Source organism: Chinchilla lanigera, unplaced genomic scaffold, assembly GCF_000276665.1.
Source record: "Chinchilla lanigera isolate Chin_1 unplaced genomic scaffold, ChiLan1.0 scaffold00050, whole genome shotgun sequence".
Classification (NCBI taxonomy): Eukaryota; Metazoa; Chordata; class Mammalia; order Rodentia; family Chinchillidae; genus Chinchilla; species Chinchilla lanigera.
Window position 1 is genome coordinate 12,470,683 of NW_004955451.1, and position 14,633 is coordinate 12,485,315.

Here is a 14,633-nt window from a genome sequence, read left to right on the forward strand (position 1 = left end):
AAAAAAAAGAATAAAATAGGGTGGTGCCTGGGGATGTAGCTCAGTGTGAAGGTCCTGGTCTCAATCCCCAGTCCCTAATACTGAAAAAAAAAAGGGGGGGTTTCTTTAGTTCCTACGCACACGCCCTAAACACTTGCTGTCTACAGTGGGTTAAACTCAGAAGCACCTTCTCCAAGGAGCCGCAACTAAGTCTGGAAAGAAACTTCTCTCTGCTATATTTGCCCCAGAAGCAGCCATTGCCTTTGGGAGGGAGTGAGCCACCCTTGTCTGACCCTGGCAAGCCGGGTGGGAAATGAGCAACCGGGAACAGGCTTCTGTTTCGAGTTCAGATCACATTCCCAGGTGCCAAAATGAAAACTTTCTGCATTTTATTGTGTTTATTGTTTGGTTTTTTTGAGACAGGGTCTCAGTATGTAGCCCAAGTGGGCCTTGAATTTAAGGTCCTTTTGCCCAGCAGGTGGCACACACCTGTAATAGCAGCACTCTGGAGGCTGAGGCAGGAGGATCGTTATGAGTTCGAGGCCAGCCTGGGCTACCTAGTGAGTTCAAGTCCAGCCTGAACTGCATGGTGAGACCCCGTCTTAAAAACAAAAACAAACAAACGAAAAAAAAAAAAAAACCCACAAAAAAGATTTCTTCGTGATACTTAGAGCAGCACACAATTTAGAACTTATGAAATGCTTATTTCTACAATTTTGCATTTAATATTTTGAGACTGCCTTTGGGCTCTAGTAACCGAAACCTCAGGGAACTACTGTGTTGTTTTCTAAAGCAGTGAAAACTGAATCCACTTACATTTACAGTTTATTGCGTACATTAACGTGACCATGGCTGGGCGTGGCGGCACATGCTTTTATCATCTCAACACTTGGACGGCTGAGGCAGGAGGGTCGCTGGAGTTTGAGGTCAGCCTGGGCTCCATAATGAGTTCAAGGCCAGCCTGGACATATAGCAAGACGCAATCTCAAAAACAAACAAACAAACAAACAAACAAACAAAAACCCAAAACATAAAAAAAAACCCAAAAAACAAAAAAGCAGGGTATACAAAAACCTTACCTTCTCAGTGTCCTGAGCTCATTCCTTCCTCCACCCTTCACTCACACTCACCATGGATACCAAGACTTTATTTATTTACTTATTTATTTTGCAGTACTGGGGCTCAAACTAAAGGTGCTCTACCACTGAGCAACACACTCAGCCCTGTTCATTGTTTTATTTTTTTGAAAGAGGGTTTTGGTAATTTGCCCATGTTAGACTTGAATTTGTGATCCTCCTACCTCAGCCTCCTGAGTGCTGGGATCACAGCCATGTGCCACCATGGCCTGCAAGATTTCTTTCTGAAAGATTTCTTATCTGCTGTAGCTCAAATGCTTCCACTTTGAAGAAACTTTATACTACCTTGGTAGACTTTGGTCTGGTTGATTCCTTAACCTACCATTTCCCTAGCGTCCCCTCACCGCACACCATAAAGTTCTTGGCCGAGTTTCCAACGAGTCTGCTAAAATCCTCCAGAGAAATGTCCTGGATCAACTCCAGCAGGATCCTCACCAGAGAGGTGGCTTTGGCATCTTCCCTTAGTGCTTTTCACTACAGACTTCCCGAGAAGGAGCCTTCATCTTCCTCTGCCTGTCTCTGCTTGAGTACCCTCAAAGGCGTTAGTACAGGCGGCCCAGTTAGGTGGGAACCCTGCAGGCAGCGACAGGCCACTGCGACTATACTCGTAACCTTATTAGCTGACTATAGCTTTGTCCCACCTTAAACCCACACCTCCAGGGCTGGGGATTTAGCTCAGTGGCACGGCGCCTGCCTGGCAAGCGCAAGGTCGTGAGTTCAATTCCCGGTACTGGAAAAAAACCAACCAAAACAAAAACAAAAACAAAAACCCACACCTCCTGACTTGGCTTCATAAAAACCCTGAGAAGCGGGGTTGACGGGTAGCCCACTTTCCAGGCCTCTTCTGTCTCTCTTAGACAGAAGCTTTCTCTCCACGAACTCTTCCGACTCTTAACCTCTGTTGTTCCTGGAATTCATTCAGGCTGGCCTGGAATTCAAGTTTAGAACGTGGCGTTTTGGACATGGAGCAGGTTGGGAGTTTCTTTCCCCCATATCAGCTCAGATGACAGTAATGACAGTAATGACTCATACTTGGAGACTAAACCTTGCCCCAGGACCTGCCACACTTCAGAGTCAAGTTAAACACCTGGCAAATTTTCAAGAATAAAGAACGAGCCAGGTGTGGTGGTGCACACCTGTGATCCTTGCACTTGGGAGGCTGAGGCAGGAGGATCGTTGTGAGTTCGAGACCAGCCTGGGCTACAAAGTGAGCTCAAGGCCAGCGTGAACTGCGTAGTGAGACAGTCTCAAAAAGACCAAAAAAAAAAAAAAAAGAAAGAAAGAAAGATCATTACTCTGGTGCATGCCTTTAATTCCAGCAGTCGGGAGGCTGAGACAGGAGGGTTGCTGTGAGTTTGAGGCCAGCCCGGGCTACTTAGTGAGTTCAAGGCCAGCATGGACTACATAGTGAGAACCTGTCCCAAAAAACAAGAAAAAGAGGCCTAACGTGATTGATCAGGCAGCATTGTACACGCACACACTCAGGAGTAGAGTTCAGGGTGTTCCGAGAAACAAGAGGAGGTTCCTTTTGGAATTGGAACATTCTTTCGCCTGAGTAGGTAGAAACCTATGAAAAGACTGCCCACCGTTCCCGTAAGCGTAATGGCCCCTTTTACAGGTACCAGCCCAGGTTTGTTTTTTTAGATGGATAATTTAAACATTCTTTGAATTTTCTCAACCTGTTCCTTTATCTTAAGATCAGGTTCCTGAGCTTTATTTTTCAAAGCTAACCCAGTTCATGAGTTTACAGTATTTTTAAGGAATTTTGGGTGTGACAGGTCTAAAGGGAAAGGAGCCTAATTTAACCAAGGCGCTATTGATATGAATGGGCTAGAGTAACTTCGAATATGCCTCAGAAACTGTGGCTATTTATTTATTTTTGTTTTTTTTGAGACAAGGTTTCACTATGTAGCCCAGGCTGGCCTCGAATTTGCAGAGATCCTCCTGCCTCAGCCTCCAAATTCTGGAATTACAGAGACATGCACCACCACAACGGGTTTACCATGCCCATTTGACTGGTAAAATAAGCCTTACGTACTGTGGATAAGCCAAGGTTATATAGGCAAAAATGTGCCTGAGCTCTTGACTTGAACCCCGATGCAACGCTGCCTCACGTCGCCTCCCGTTTCTGCTTTAGGATATCCAGCACAACGGGAGATTGCTGTTCGGTAGCCAGACCTTCGACCGCGCCTGCGCACATCGCCCGGACGGCGCGCGAGAGGTGGGGGGAGCGAAAGACTGCGTCCGTCGCGTCTCTCGGGACAACGTGGGGCACCTCCCTCTCGGAGCGCCGGAGCGGTTAATTGGATCCGGGAGGGAGGGGGCATGGCCGCCGTCGGAAGGGACCAATGGACACCCTAGGAGGTCCTATATGCAAATATGAGGGCGGTGCCAACCCGCAATGCAGAGGAGCGCGGGTTGGGGCGCGGAGGTCTGGCAGCCAATGGGAGCGCGGCTCCAGGCGGCCCCGCGGGGGCTGCAGGTGCCCCTGCCGGCGATTCGGGCCGCGCCGCCAGGGCGAGACCGGGTAGTAGGAGCCGCGGGTAAGCGCGTCCCGGGGCCCGGTGCCCGGCCCCAGCGTCCCCTCCTCCCACACAGCCGCTCTGCTGTTTCCCCGTCCCCCCCGGACGCGCTCCGCGGTGCCAGCCACTCCCCTCTCTGTAGCTCATCTCTTTTACTCCTCCCGGGTTTCCTGAATCCAGCAGCACCCGGGACCTGTCCCTTAGATACCAACGATCGCGGGGATCGCCTCCTCCTTTCCCATTGCTGTTCGGTCTTCACGTAGAGAACCCTTCCCGAGAGACATGTCCCCTGCCCGGATAGTCCTGTACAGAGTTCTCCCTTCAGCTTCTGGCCTGGAGAGAATTCTTTAAGAGCTGAAGCCTAGGAAAAACGTAACACTTCACTTGGGAGGCTGAGGCAGGAGGATTGCCGCGGGTTCGAGGCCAGCCTGGGCTACATAGTGAGTTCGAGGATGGTCTGAACTGCATAGCAAGACCCTGTGCAAACAAACAAACAGAAACCACACCAAAAAATCACTTACATTTAGCAACAAAGGGAGAAGGTTTATGTTTATTTATTTATTTATTTATTTATTTCGACATTTTGAGACAAGATCTCGCCGTGCAGTTCAGGCTGGCCTTGGGCTCACTTTGTAGCCCAGGCTGGTCTCAGACTCACAAAGGATCCTCCTGCCTCAGCCTCCCGAGTGCTAGGATTACAGGCATGCGCCACCACACCCAGCTGGGGGGAAGGTTTATGAACGCTTAACCCTCGTTTTGCCTAGGGAGCAACGGGGCAGAGTGGCGAGTTCCCCTCGATCGCTGGTCAGCAAATGCGGACTCCTGTTAGGAGAGCTGAGTTTGGATTCAGCCCGGCCTGACTTTGTTAGGAACCCAAACTGAATAGTGGGCAAATGGCTGGGCGGGAACCGGGCAGCCCAACCCTGCAGGGTGCCTCGATCCTGGCAGAGCGAAAGAGGGCCTCTGCGTTGGTGAGACCTGGCCTTTGGTCTCTTCGCTTATGGTGGCAAAGCCCTATGTGTTGGGTGGCCTGGCCCTCTTTTGTCCGTCTGTACTTTGCTGAAATTGGAAGGTGGCAGAGATGAAAAGCAGAGACGGGAACAGGCATCTTCTTTTATCCTGCTTGGATCAGAGCTCGAAGCCCTTCTCTACATGGGCAGCTTTTATCCTCCTGGTGCAAATCACGGAATCATGGACAAGATCGTGAACGGGAGAGGAAATAATAACCCAGCTGCTTGTCACCTTGAGGCTGAAGGGCAGAGCTGAAAGCTAGATCCAGAGGTCTCACTGCTGCTTCTTTTTGTCCCCCATTCATTTGACATTTTCTGAGACCTGATCAGTAGAGATCTTTAAATAATTGACTGATTGAGACAGAGTCTCACTATGTAGTCCAAGCTGGCTTTAAGGGCTGGGGGTATAGCTCAGGGGCATAAATGCCTGCCTGCCAAACACCAGGTCCTCAGTTCAATTCCTGGTACCGAGGGAAAAAAAAAAAAAAAGATTTGTCAGACCAAGCTGGCTTCAAACTCCTGATCCTCCTGCCTTAGCCTCCTGAGTGCTGGGATTTCACGTGTGTGCTGCCATGCTGGGCCCTGTTAGAAGCCTTTATAGAGGGATGCTTTTCAGTAGGGAAGTGAAGACCAAAAGGATTAAAGGGGGAGCTGGGTGTGGTGGCGCACCCCTGTAGTTCCAGCACCTGGGAGGCCCAGGCAGGAGGATTGCTGAGTTCAAGGCCAGCCTGGGCTACATAGCAAGATCCTGTCTCAAAAAACAAACAAGCAAACAAAAAATAAACGGACTACAAGGTGGAAACGCTATTATTTTGGGAAAGGGTGAAAGTCACAGGCCGACACAGTGCTGCATGCGCTCCCAGCCTGGGAGGAAAGTCCAGCCTGTGAAGGCAGGGTTGAAGTAACGTTGGTAACCCCTGAAAAGCGGTCCCTATGGTCCTTACCTTGGTCAACCACCAGGTTAGTCTTTCATGTCGAGGACAGCTACACTCAGGTGGTCTTGTGACCGCGGGCTCTAAACCCTGTCCCAGCCTTGGCAGCCCCCCGGGGACGCAAGAGCCAGCAACACCGCAGTCCTTCAGAAGTGACCGGGAGAACCCGCCTCAGAGGTCTTCCCCAAACAACCCATAGTGTATTTGCCTGGGGCCAGCCCAGTGCTCACCGCCTCCCCCTTGTGGCCAAGGCGGAGTATTTTTGTGCTGCCTGAAAGGATTTGGTCAATGGCCTCTGGTTCAAAGACGGAAAGAGCCAAGCCACGCTAAAGGGGAAGAATCAGCAGTGTATTTTCCATTGTCTTAACGATCCTGTTTGCAAAGGTGAACTGAGCGTTTTTTTTTTTTTTTGCGTTTTTTTATCTTGGTAAGAAAACTGTTACCGCCAGGCGTGGTGGCGCACACCTGTAATCCCACCACTTAGGAGGCTGAGGCAGGAGGATCATTGCAGGTTAGAGACCAGCCTGGGCTACAAAGTGAGCTCAAGGCCAGGCTGAACTGCATAGTGAGACCCTGTCTCAAACACACACACACACACACACACACACACACACGCACGCAAAAGGGGTGGGGAACTACAATCAGGGCTGCGTCTGGCAGCCAGGAGTTATTTGCAGTTGCACCATTGTGGGCTAGGAGCAGAGAGGAAAGGCAGGGGGCAGTGCAGTGTCAGACAGCTGTGGGCTCTGAGCCCAGAGGTGCCTTCTCTGAGCCCACTGCACCCTACCCTTCTCATCTGTAAGACCAGAACGTGGGTGTGACAGGGAATTACAAGGATTATGCCTGTAAAGTGCTTCTGGATAACGCCTCAGCAAACAGGTCCAAAGCAGCAGCTATGGTTACAAGAGAGTGAAAACTTTTCACTGTATAAAAAGGACACAAGGCTCGTGCTTTAAAAAAAAAAAAATAGCACAGCCAGGCCTGGTGGCGCACGCCTGTCATCCCAGCACTCAGGAGGCTGAGGCAGGAGGATCACTGAAAGTTCAAGGCCAGCCTAGACTACGTAGTGAGAGCCTGTCTCAAAAAAAAAAAAAAGGAAATCTAGGTTTTATGAGAAACCTGCGCTTCCTGGTTACTGGCAGCCACTTCTACTGAACAGCTATAGCACTGGCAATGCAGTACTGAGGGCCAAGAGAGCGTTTCCATGAGCTCTGAGCTACCGGTGGATTTGGGCTGCAAGGCCTCCGCGGGCAAGCTTTGAAGGAGATATTTCCAGCCTTGGGAGAGAAGCCAGCAGGACACCGCCTCGGGCATTAAATAGGGAGGGGAGGGCTGGGGAAAGAAAGAGGAAGGGGGACAAAGACAAAGCGGACGTGGTCACTCACACAGGGACTGCTGTCTGCCACCTGTGCCTGTCCGAGGGGCGCTGGAACCCAGGGGTCACGGGCCGCAAGGCGGGACACCCGCTGCTCCCGGGGTGAATCGCACACTGGAGTCCCTGGGTCAGGCAAGGAAGCCCTCTGACACTTCTCTTTCTTGTTTGGTTGTTCTCACTGAGGGAGAGAAGTCTGAGCCCCGGCCTGTTCTTCCCACTCGGGCAAGGACAAGGACGGGCACAAAGGGCCAGGACAGCCCGCACCTCCAGGGCTGGACTCAGGGTCAGTCTCTCAGGGTTAAGATTAACCTCTAGGTAAACGAGCCGCACCTCCCCGCGGGCTGGGCCAGGAGCAGCTGCGGGCTGTGCGCTTGGAGTGGAGCGGATGGTTTCCCCGGGAGGAGGGCGCAGCCCAAGGTCGAGATTTCGTGTTCCTCCTTCGTTCTCTCTGATGTGCCAGGATCAGGCCTGTTTTCCTGGGAAGGCTGCTCTCCCGGCCCACGGCTGACCTGGTGGTCGGGCCAGGTTCCACTCTGTCCTCCTGCGTTGGGGTCACTTTAAAGGGACTGGGGTTTAGTGGCCATCCTGGTTTACAAGGGAGAGAAAAACAGCTGGGCGTGGTGGCGCACACCTGTAATCTCAGCACTCGGGAGGCTGAGGCAGGAGGACTGATTTGAGTTCGAGGCCAGCCTGGGTTACAGAGCGAGACCCTGTCTCAAACAAACAAACCCAAAAGAAAGAAAAAAAAAAAAGAGAGAGAAAACAAGAGCCGCTGCTTGGCCAGTGTATAATTCTGCCCTCCTGCCTGGGTAGTTGTGAACATTCGGTGAGAAGATGGATGTGAGCAGTCTTTGCCAACCCCACAGTAACTGCTCACTGTGGGAGAAGGCGCAGGGAGCCTGCGCAGTTAGAGCCCCACCTTGCCAGCAAATTAGGCTTGGGAAACGGCCCAAGCAAGGGGGCTGGGTACAGGAATGTTTGCAGAGGTGGCTGTAGGATTAAACAGTTGTCCAGAATTACCAAGCGTGGGTCCAGAGGGGAGGCGATTCCCAAGAGACCCCAGTAATGACACGTGGCTGGTAGTATTCCAAATTACTGGGATCCCTCTGGGAAACAGCACAGTTATTTTATGTACCCCCCAGCAGCTATAATTTTTATATTTATTAACTCTACAGTATTACTTTAAGAAAATAATTCTAAAGAAGTAGAAGACCCTTTACGTGTTACATTTAATTGTTTTTTGTTTTGGTTTGGTTTTTGAGACAGGATCTTGCTGTGTAGATGAGGCTAGCCTTGAACTGTGTTGCCCAGGCTGGCCTGGAACTCATAGAAATCCTCCTGCCTCAGCCTCCCAAGTGCTGGGATTATAGGCGTACACCATCATGCCTGGCTTTAATTCTTGTTTTTTTTTTAGGAGTGGAGGTGTTTGAGACACGGTCTCACTATGCAGTTCAAACTGGCCTTGAGCTCACTTTGAAGCCTGGGCTGGTCTCGAACTCACAATGATCCTCCTGCCTCAGCCTCCCAAATGCTGGGATTACAAGTGTGTGCCACCACGCTCGGCTTTTTAATTGTTTCTTTGAGACATGGTCTTGCTATGTATCCCTTACTGGCTTTGAATTTTCAGTCCTCCTGCTTCAGCTTCCCAAGTACAGGATTACACCTGTGTACCACCACGCCTAACTCATGAAAATGTATGCTTGGGAGCCATTTACATAACATCAGAATCACATTTCCAACAGTAAGGCAGTGGTTGGTTAAATCCAAGCATGTTCCCTTTGAGAAGGTACACATCCGTGAGAGCTAGAAACAGGGACTTCTCCATAACTATGCTGATGCTACATTAAGTAGGCAAAAAGTAGAGACAGGGCTGGGATTATCGCTGAGAGGTTGATCACTTGCCTAGCATGTGGGAGCGCGTAGGTCTCAACTCTACCACCACAAAAAGAAAAAACTAGCAGACACCAAATTGATTGCAGTTACATAAAAGATATTATGCTGAGAATAAAAGCGAATACAAATGCCAGTCAAGTTACTGTGTTAGAGTGGGAAAGCTGCTGGTGACCTCCTTACCCCCACTGTTTATTTATTTATTTGCAGTGCTGGGGATTGAACCCTGAGCCTTTCCACTGAGCTACATCCCCAGCCTCCCTCTTTTGAGACACAGTCTCATTATGTAATGCAGGCTGGCCTTGAACTCACTGTGTACCCCAGGCTGGCCTCGAATTCTCAGCGATCCTTCTGCCTCAGCCTCCTGAGTGCTGGGATGTCAGGCGTGTGCCACCACGCCTGGCTACCAGCCCAGTTTTCTTTTTTTTATTTTGAGACAGGTTCTTGCTAAGTTGCTGAATTGCTCAACTTAGTCTTGAATTTGCAACCTTCCTGCCTCAACCTCCCCTGACAGGCGTGTGCCACTGTGTATAGCTCCTTCTCTTCTGTGGGCTGTGGGTGTAGCTCAGGGGTAGGGCACTCCCTTAGTGTGTGTGAGATGGAGGTTCTGGCTTTGATCCCCAGCAACACACACTCACAGACACACACACAGTCACACACACACACACACAGAGGCCCCCGTAAGGGTCAGTGATAATAAATTATAATAAAGGTGTTAATACCTTTTTAAAAAATCTAAAGACCAAAAGAGGAAAGACTCTGTAAGTAGCAAAGGACTATGGACCTCAAAAGAGACATGCTGAAAGGGTGAGCAGGGCTGGGGATGTGGCGCAGTGGTAGAGTGCTTGCCTAGCATGCACAAGGCCGTGAGTTCAATCCCCAGTACAGCCAACACACACACACACACACACACACACACACACACACACAAAAGTGGTTGGCAGGCTCTATGGTCACAGGACCTCAGGGTGTAAGGGAATTCACACCGTTGGGCTTGGCGAGCTGAGTTCCAAAGGCAAACTACGCATGTTTGCTTTGTGGGACAAGGTCTCACTATGGAGCCCATGCAGGCCTCGAACTTGTGGCGATCCTCCTGCCTCAGCCCCCCAAGAGCTCGGATGACAGGCATGTGCCACCATGCCTGGCAACTAAGCATGATCCTAAAGAGTCATGAGGCAGGGACACTTGATTCCATTTCCAAAAATTTCGTATTTGAAATTTCAAAGAAACAGCAGAGAAGTCTCATGGGATGGGGGAGGATGCAAATTTTGCTAGATTTCCTTATATGTGTGTTGTAACTTTGTCTTTTAAAAAAGTTATTCTTTTTTTTTTTTTTTTTTTTTTTTTTTTTTTTTTTTTTTTTTTTTGGTTTTTCTCCGGTACCGGGAACCGAACTCACGACCTTGCGCTTGCCAGGCAGGCGCTTTGCCGCTGAGCTAAACCCCCAGCCCCTAAAAAAGTTATTCTTGTTTGTTTGTTTTGAGACAGGGTCTCTCTATGTAGTTCAGGCCGGCCCTGAACTCTCTATGTAGCCCAGGCTGGCCTTGAACTGGCAGGGATTGTCCTGCCTCAGCCTCCTAGTGCTGGGATTACAGATGTGTCCACCATGCCTGGCTGTTCTTGTTTTTCAGGGTTGATGGTGGGGAGACTTACAGACTTCCCTGTGCTTGGGTCCCTGAAGGTCTGTCTCTGGCCCTGGCTTGGCCCCTCCTGTCAGTCAGCTGCAGATCAGCCCCACACTCCACCCGCGACAGGCGTAGGTTGCAGGCTGGCCCTGCGTTCTGGGACCAGCTCCCTTGGCCCTGAGCCTGGGGCTTGGGGCTGGCTTCTGAGCTGTCTCCAGACACCCACCCCCTCTCGTTAATAATAAGATTGTTTACCAGCTAGCGCTATGCATAGCATCTCAGCCTGCTACCAAAACCCCAGGAGGCCAAACCAAGGGCAGGCGTGGCTGAGAAAGTCCTCAGCTCACGCTCAATGGCACACGGTGGAACCAGCTGTATCCCGAGCCTGCACCGACGGCGGAGGTGGGGCACGTTTGACAAACGGCCACCTGTCCCCCTGCCTGGGACCCTGGTTCACCGCCCCCCTGAGCAAAGGAGGGGGGGTCCCCCTGCAGGCGGATCCGTGTAACTGCGGCTCCCTCCGTCCTCTCTTCAGGGAGGGCTGGGATTTCCCCAGAGCCTCGGCCCAGGCCAGGAAAATTCTCCAGCGCCTGACCTTGCAAGGCGAGGAAGGGGCTGCCTGCAAAGACAGGGAGGACGGCGCGGTGGAGGATCTCAAGGAAATCATGACCCTGGCCTTCATGAGGGAGAACTCACAGAAGGGGCTGCAGAGCACCCAGCCGCACAAGAAGAGGAGGAGGAAAAAGAGGTTAGGACTGCAGATGGGGAGGGATTGTGTGGGTTAGATCTTGGGCCTGCGGGAAGGGGCTGGGCTGATACCCAGCGGGCAGAGGAGAAACGGTGTGGAGACTGGGCTGCCACGGTGGCACTACTTTCCTTTTTGTCTGTTTGTTTGCTTGTTTGTTTGAGACGGGGTCTTCCCTATGCCGGTCAGGCCTTGAATTCTCTGTGTCTCCCAGATTGGCCTCAAACTCACAGGGATCCTCCTGCCTCAGCCTCTGGAGTGCTGAGATGGATGACAGGAACATACCACCATGCCCAGCCTAGACTGACTTTTTAAAAATAAGTGTAGGAGCCGGGGGTGGTGGCACACACCCATAATCCCAGCACTAGGGAGGCTGAGGCAGGAAGATCGCCATGAGTTCGAGGCCAGCCTGAACTACATAGTGAGACCCTATCTCAAAACAAAACAAAACAAAAGTGCAGGGGCTGAGATGTGGCTCAGTGGTAGAGTTCTTGCCTACTGTGTGTGTAAGGCCCTGGGTTTGATCCCCCCACCCACTGGAAAAAAAAAGTGGGGAGCGATTTCCTTGCATAAGCACAGGGAAGCACTTACGGGTCCTGGGAATAGAGTGGAGCCTTGCTGACCTCTTAGGATTCGACTGCAGCTCGTGCAGTCCGGTTCTTTTTTTTTTTGGTTTTTCTCCGGTACCGGGAACCGAACTCACGACCTTGCACTTGCCAGGCCGGCGCTTTTGTCGCTGAGCTAAATCCCCAGCCCTGTCCGGTTCTTGTTTAATATTTCCCGGAGCAGAGAGCGTGTCTGCTCTCTAACACACAGCTTCCCTTCGTGGGCAGAGGGAGAGAGAGACACGAGTATTTTGGCCAAAATGATTTTTCACGCCTGTCCCCAGTGGACCCCTGGAGGAAAAGGACGGAGGCGATGAGCAGCTGCTGCTGCAGTACTGGGCCCCGTGTCCCGGGCAGAGCAGCCGTCTGCGACTGGGTCCGCTTCCGCCACTCTGTGCCCTGCTGGGTCCCTGTCCCAAGTGATGGGGTCTGCGGCCCACTCCGCCCGGACAGGGTGCCTCTGGGAGCCAGCGTGGCTGCCACCGTCCGGCTGCTGCTGTTGTCGGGCTGCTGTCGCTTTTCTCTTTTCCAGATGATTGGTGATCAATCTATCCAGCTGCCGGTACGAGAGCGGTGAGCACCTGCCTTCTCGGGGCGCAGGCTGGGGATCCACGGTCTCCCCCAGGGATGGGAAGGGTCACTGCGTGTGTTCTTGGGGATGGAAGGGGTGCTGCAAGCCCTGTTCCTTGGTTCTCCTGGCTCCGTGAGCTGCTTGAGGAGGTTGGGGATCTCATTCAGAAATCAGGGGTTTTGCCCACAATGATGTGTACTTCAATTACCTGTCATTCCATTTTTGTTTGTTTCTTGAGACAGGGTCCCGCTATGTAGTTCAGGCTGACCTTGGACTCCCCGAAATCCTCCTGCCTCAGCCTCCTGAGGGCTGGGATTACAGACATGCACCACCACACTTGGCCTAACCATCTATGATTCTTATATGTAATTTGAGGATCTGATTTTAGAGCACGAGGTACAAAACGGTGGCCCATGGACTGCACCTGGCCTCCAGACTTGCTTTATTGTAACTGAGGTTCCATGCACGTGCTCTTGTACCTCAGGCTCTTCCTGCCCGGGCCCTTGAGGGCCTGCAGGTTGGTGTCAGAGCCAGCACCCAGCTATTAATACTAACAGGAAAGGTGAGGAGGAGGCACCTCTGGGCTTCTGAAATACATTGTCTAACCTTCATTCCTGCCAGTTCCCCTCTGTAATCAAGCTTGGCTCTGGCTGACGTTAAGGGTTCGTTTATATTTGCTGAACATTCAGGGCTTGGCGTTTGGAGGAAAGCAGGCCATGTTAAACATTTGCCCCAGTCAACCTGTGGTGGTCATGGGGCATCAGTTGTGTGCTTTTTTCTTCTTTGGGTTTTCTCTGAGACAGGGCCTATCACTCTGTAGTCCGGGCTGGCCTCAAACTTGCAGAGATTCTCTTGCCTCAGCCTCCCGAGCGCTGGGATGACAAGCGTGTGCCCCCACGTCCGGTGGCACTGGCTGTCTTCACAGCGACTTCAACTCTCCATGTGCCGGGCAGCGTGCATCACCAGACAGGACAAGACAGCTCCCATGCTCCAGGAGCTGGTTCTGGGCTTTGGGTGCTGGTCTTTCCCCACTTCCGGCTGACGGGCCTCGCTCTCTCCAACCCCGCCGCAGTGCGCAGGGCGGCCCAGCAGTATGGGCTCCGAGAGGGGGGCGAGGACGACGACTGGACTCTCTACTGGACGGACTACTCCGTGTCCCTGGAGCGGGTGATGGAAATGAAGAGCTACCAGGTACCGTCCTCAGGGGTCCGCGGATCCATCCCTGCCCGCTCCCCACCCCCAGCTAGTCATGGATTCTGGCTTCCTTCGCAGAAAATCAATCACTTCCCTGGGATGAGCGAAATCTGCCGCAAGGACCTGCTGGCCAGGAACATGAGCCGCATGTTGAAGATGTTCCCGAAGGACTTCCACTTCTTCCCCAGGACCTGGTGTCTCCCCGCTGAGTGAGTCCCCCGCTCACCCCTGCCCGGCACGGGTCCTGCCTCCTCCACCCGCCCCCTGCCCTCCCTCCCCAGCCTCCCCGCTGCCCTGGAGGAAGGGAAGGGACACAGGGTGTGTCCAAGGTCGGGAACACACAGCGCTCTGCCTATAAACACACCGCAGCGAGGGGCTGGGTGCCTCCGACCTGTGCCCACAGCTGGGATGAGAGTTTGTTCTGACCCTGAAACCTGTTGATTTTGAACCCCTTCCAACCATTTACCGGTGCAGTTCCTGAAGTTTCAAGAACCTGCAGCAGCCAGACTCCGTGGCACACACCTGCAATCCCAGTACTCGGGAGGCTGAGGCAGGAGGATCGTTGTGAGTTCGAGACCAGCCTGAGCTACAAAATGAGCTCAAGGCCAAGGCCAGCCTGAACTGGATAGTGAGACCCTGCCTCAAAAAAAAAAAAAAAAAAAAAAAGAAAGAACCCTGTAGCAACTCTGGCTGTGGTCGGCGCCCCGGGTCAGAGTAGGACAGTCATCCCCTCTGCCTCTGTTCCCTTTGGTGCCATGGGTAGCAGTCAGCCCTTTTTTTTTTTTTTGTCTTTTTGAGACAGGGTCTCGCTATGCAGTTCAGGCTGGCCTTGAGCTCACTTTGTACCCCAGGCTGGCCTCGAACTCACAACGATCCTTCTGCCTCAGCCTCCCGAGTGCTGGGATTACAGGTGTGCGCCACCATGCCTGGCCTAGTCAGCCCTTCTTGAGTCTCACTTTTCCCATTTCAAAACTGGACTTCCAGCTAGGCGTAGTGGCACACTCCTGGCATCCCAGCACTCGGGAGGCTGAAGCAGGGGGATTGCCTCA

General features: G+C 52.2%; 1 protein-coding gene across 2 annotated transcripts in view; it reads left to right on the forward strand.

The window, feature by feature from the left end:
* Positions 1-3,352: 3,352 nt before the first annotated feature.
* The window catches only part of Ttll6 (tubulin tyrosine ligase-like family member 6), a 35,070-nt gene continuing 23,789 nt past the window's right edge, over positions 3,353-14,633 (forward strand). Inside the window, exons 1-5 of one of the 2 annotated variants that reach the window (XM_013519119.1) lie at positions 3,353-3,658; positions 11,005-11,217; positions 12,355-12,392; positions 13,463-13,581; positions 13,663-13,793. In XM_013519119.1, the coding sequence (XP_013374573.1) occupies positions 3,495-3,658; positions 11,005-11,217; positions 12,355-12,392; positions 13,463-13,581; positions 13,663-13,793 (665 nt within the window). In that variant the 5' untranslated portion in view covers positions 3,353-3,494. Of the gene's footprint in view, positions 3,659-11,004; positions 11,218-12,351; positions 12,393-13,462; positions 13,582-13,662; positions 13,794-14,633 lie in introns of those variants that run through there. The other variant, XM_013519120.1, reaches the window with a different exon arrangement.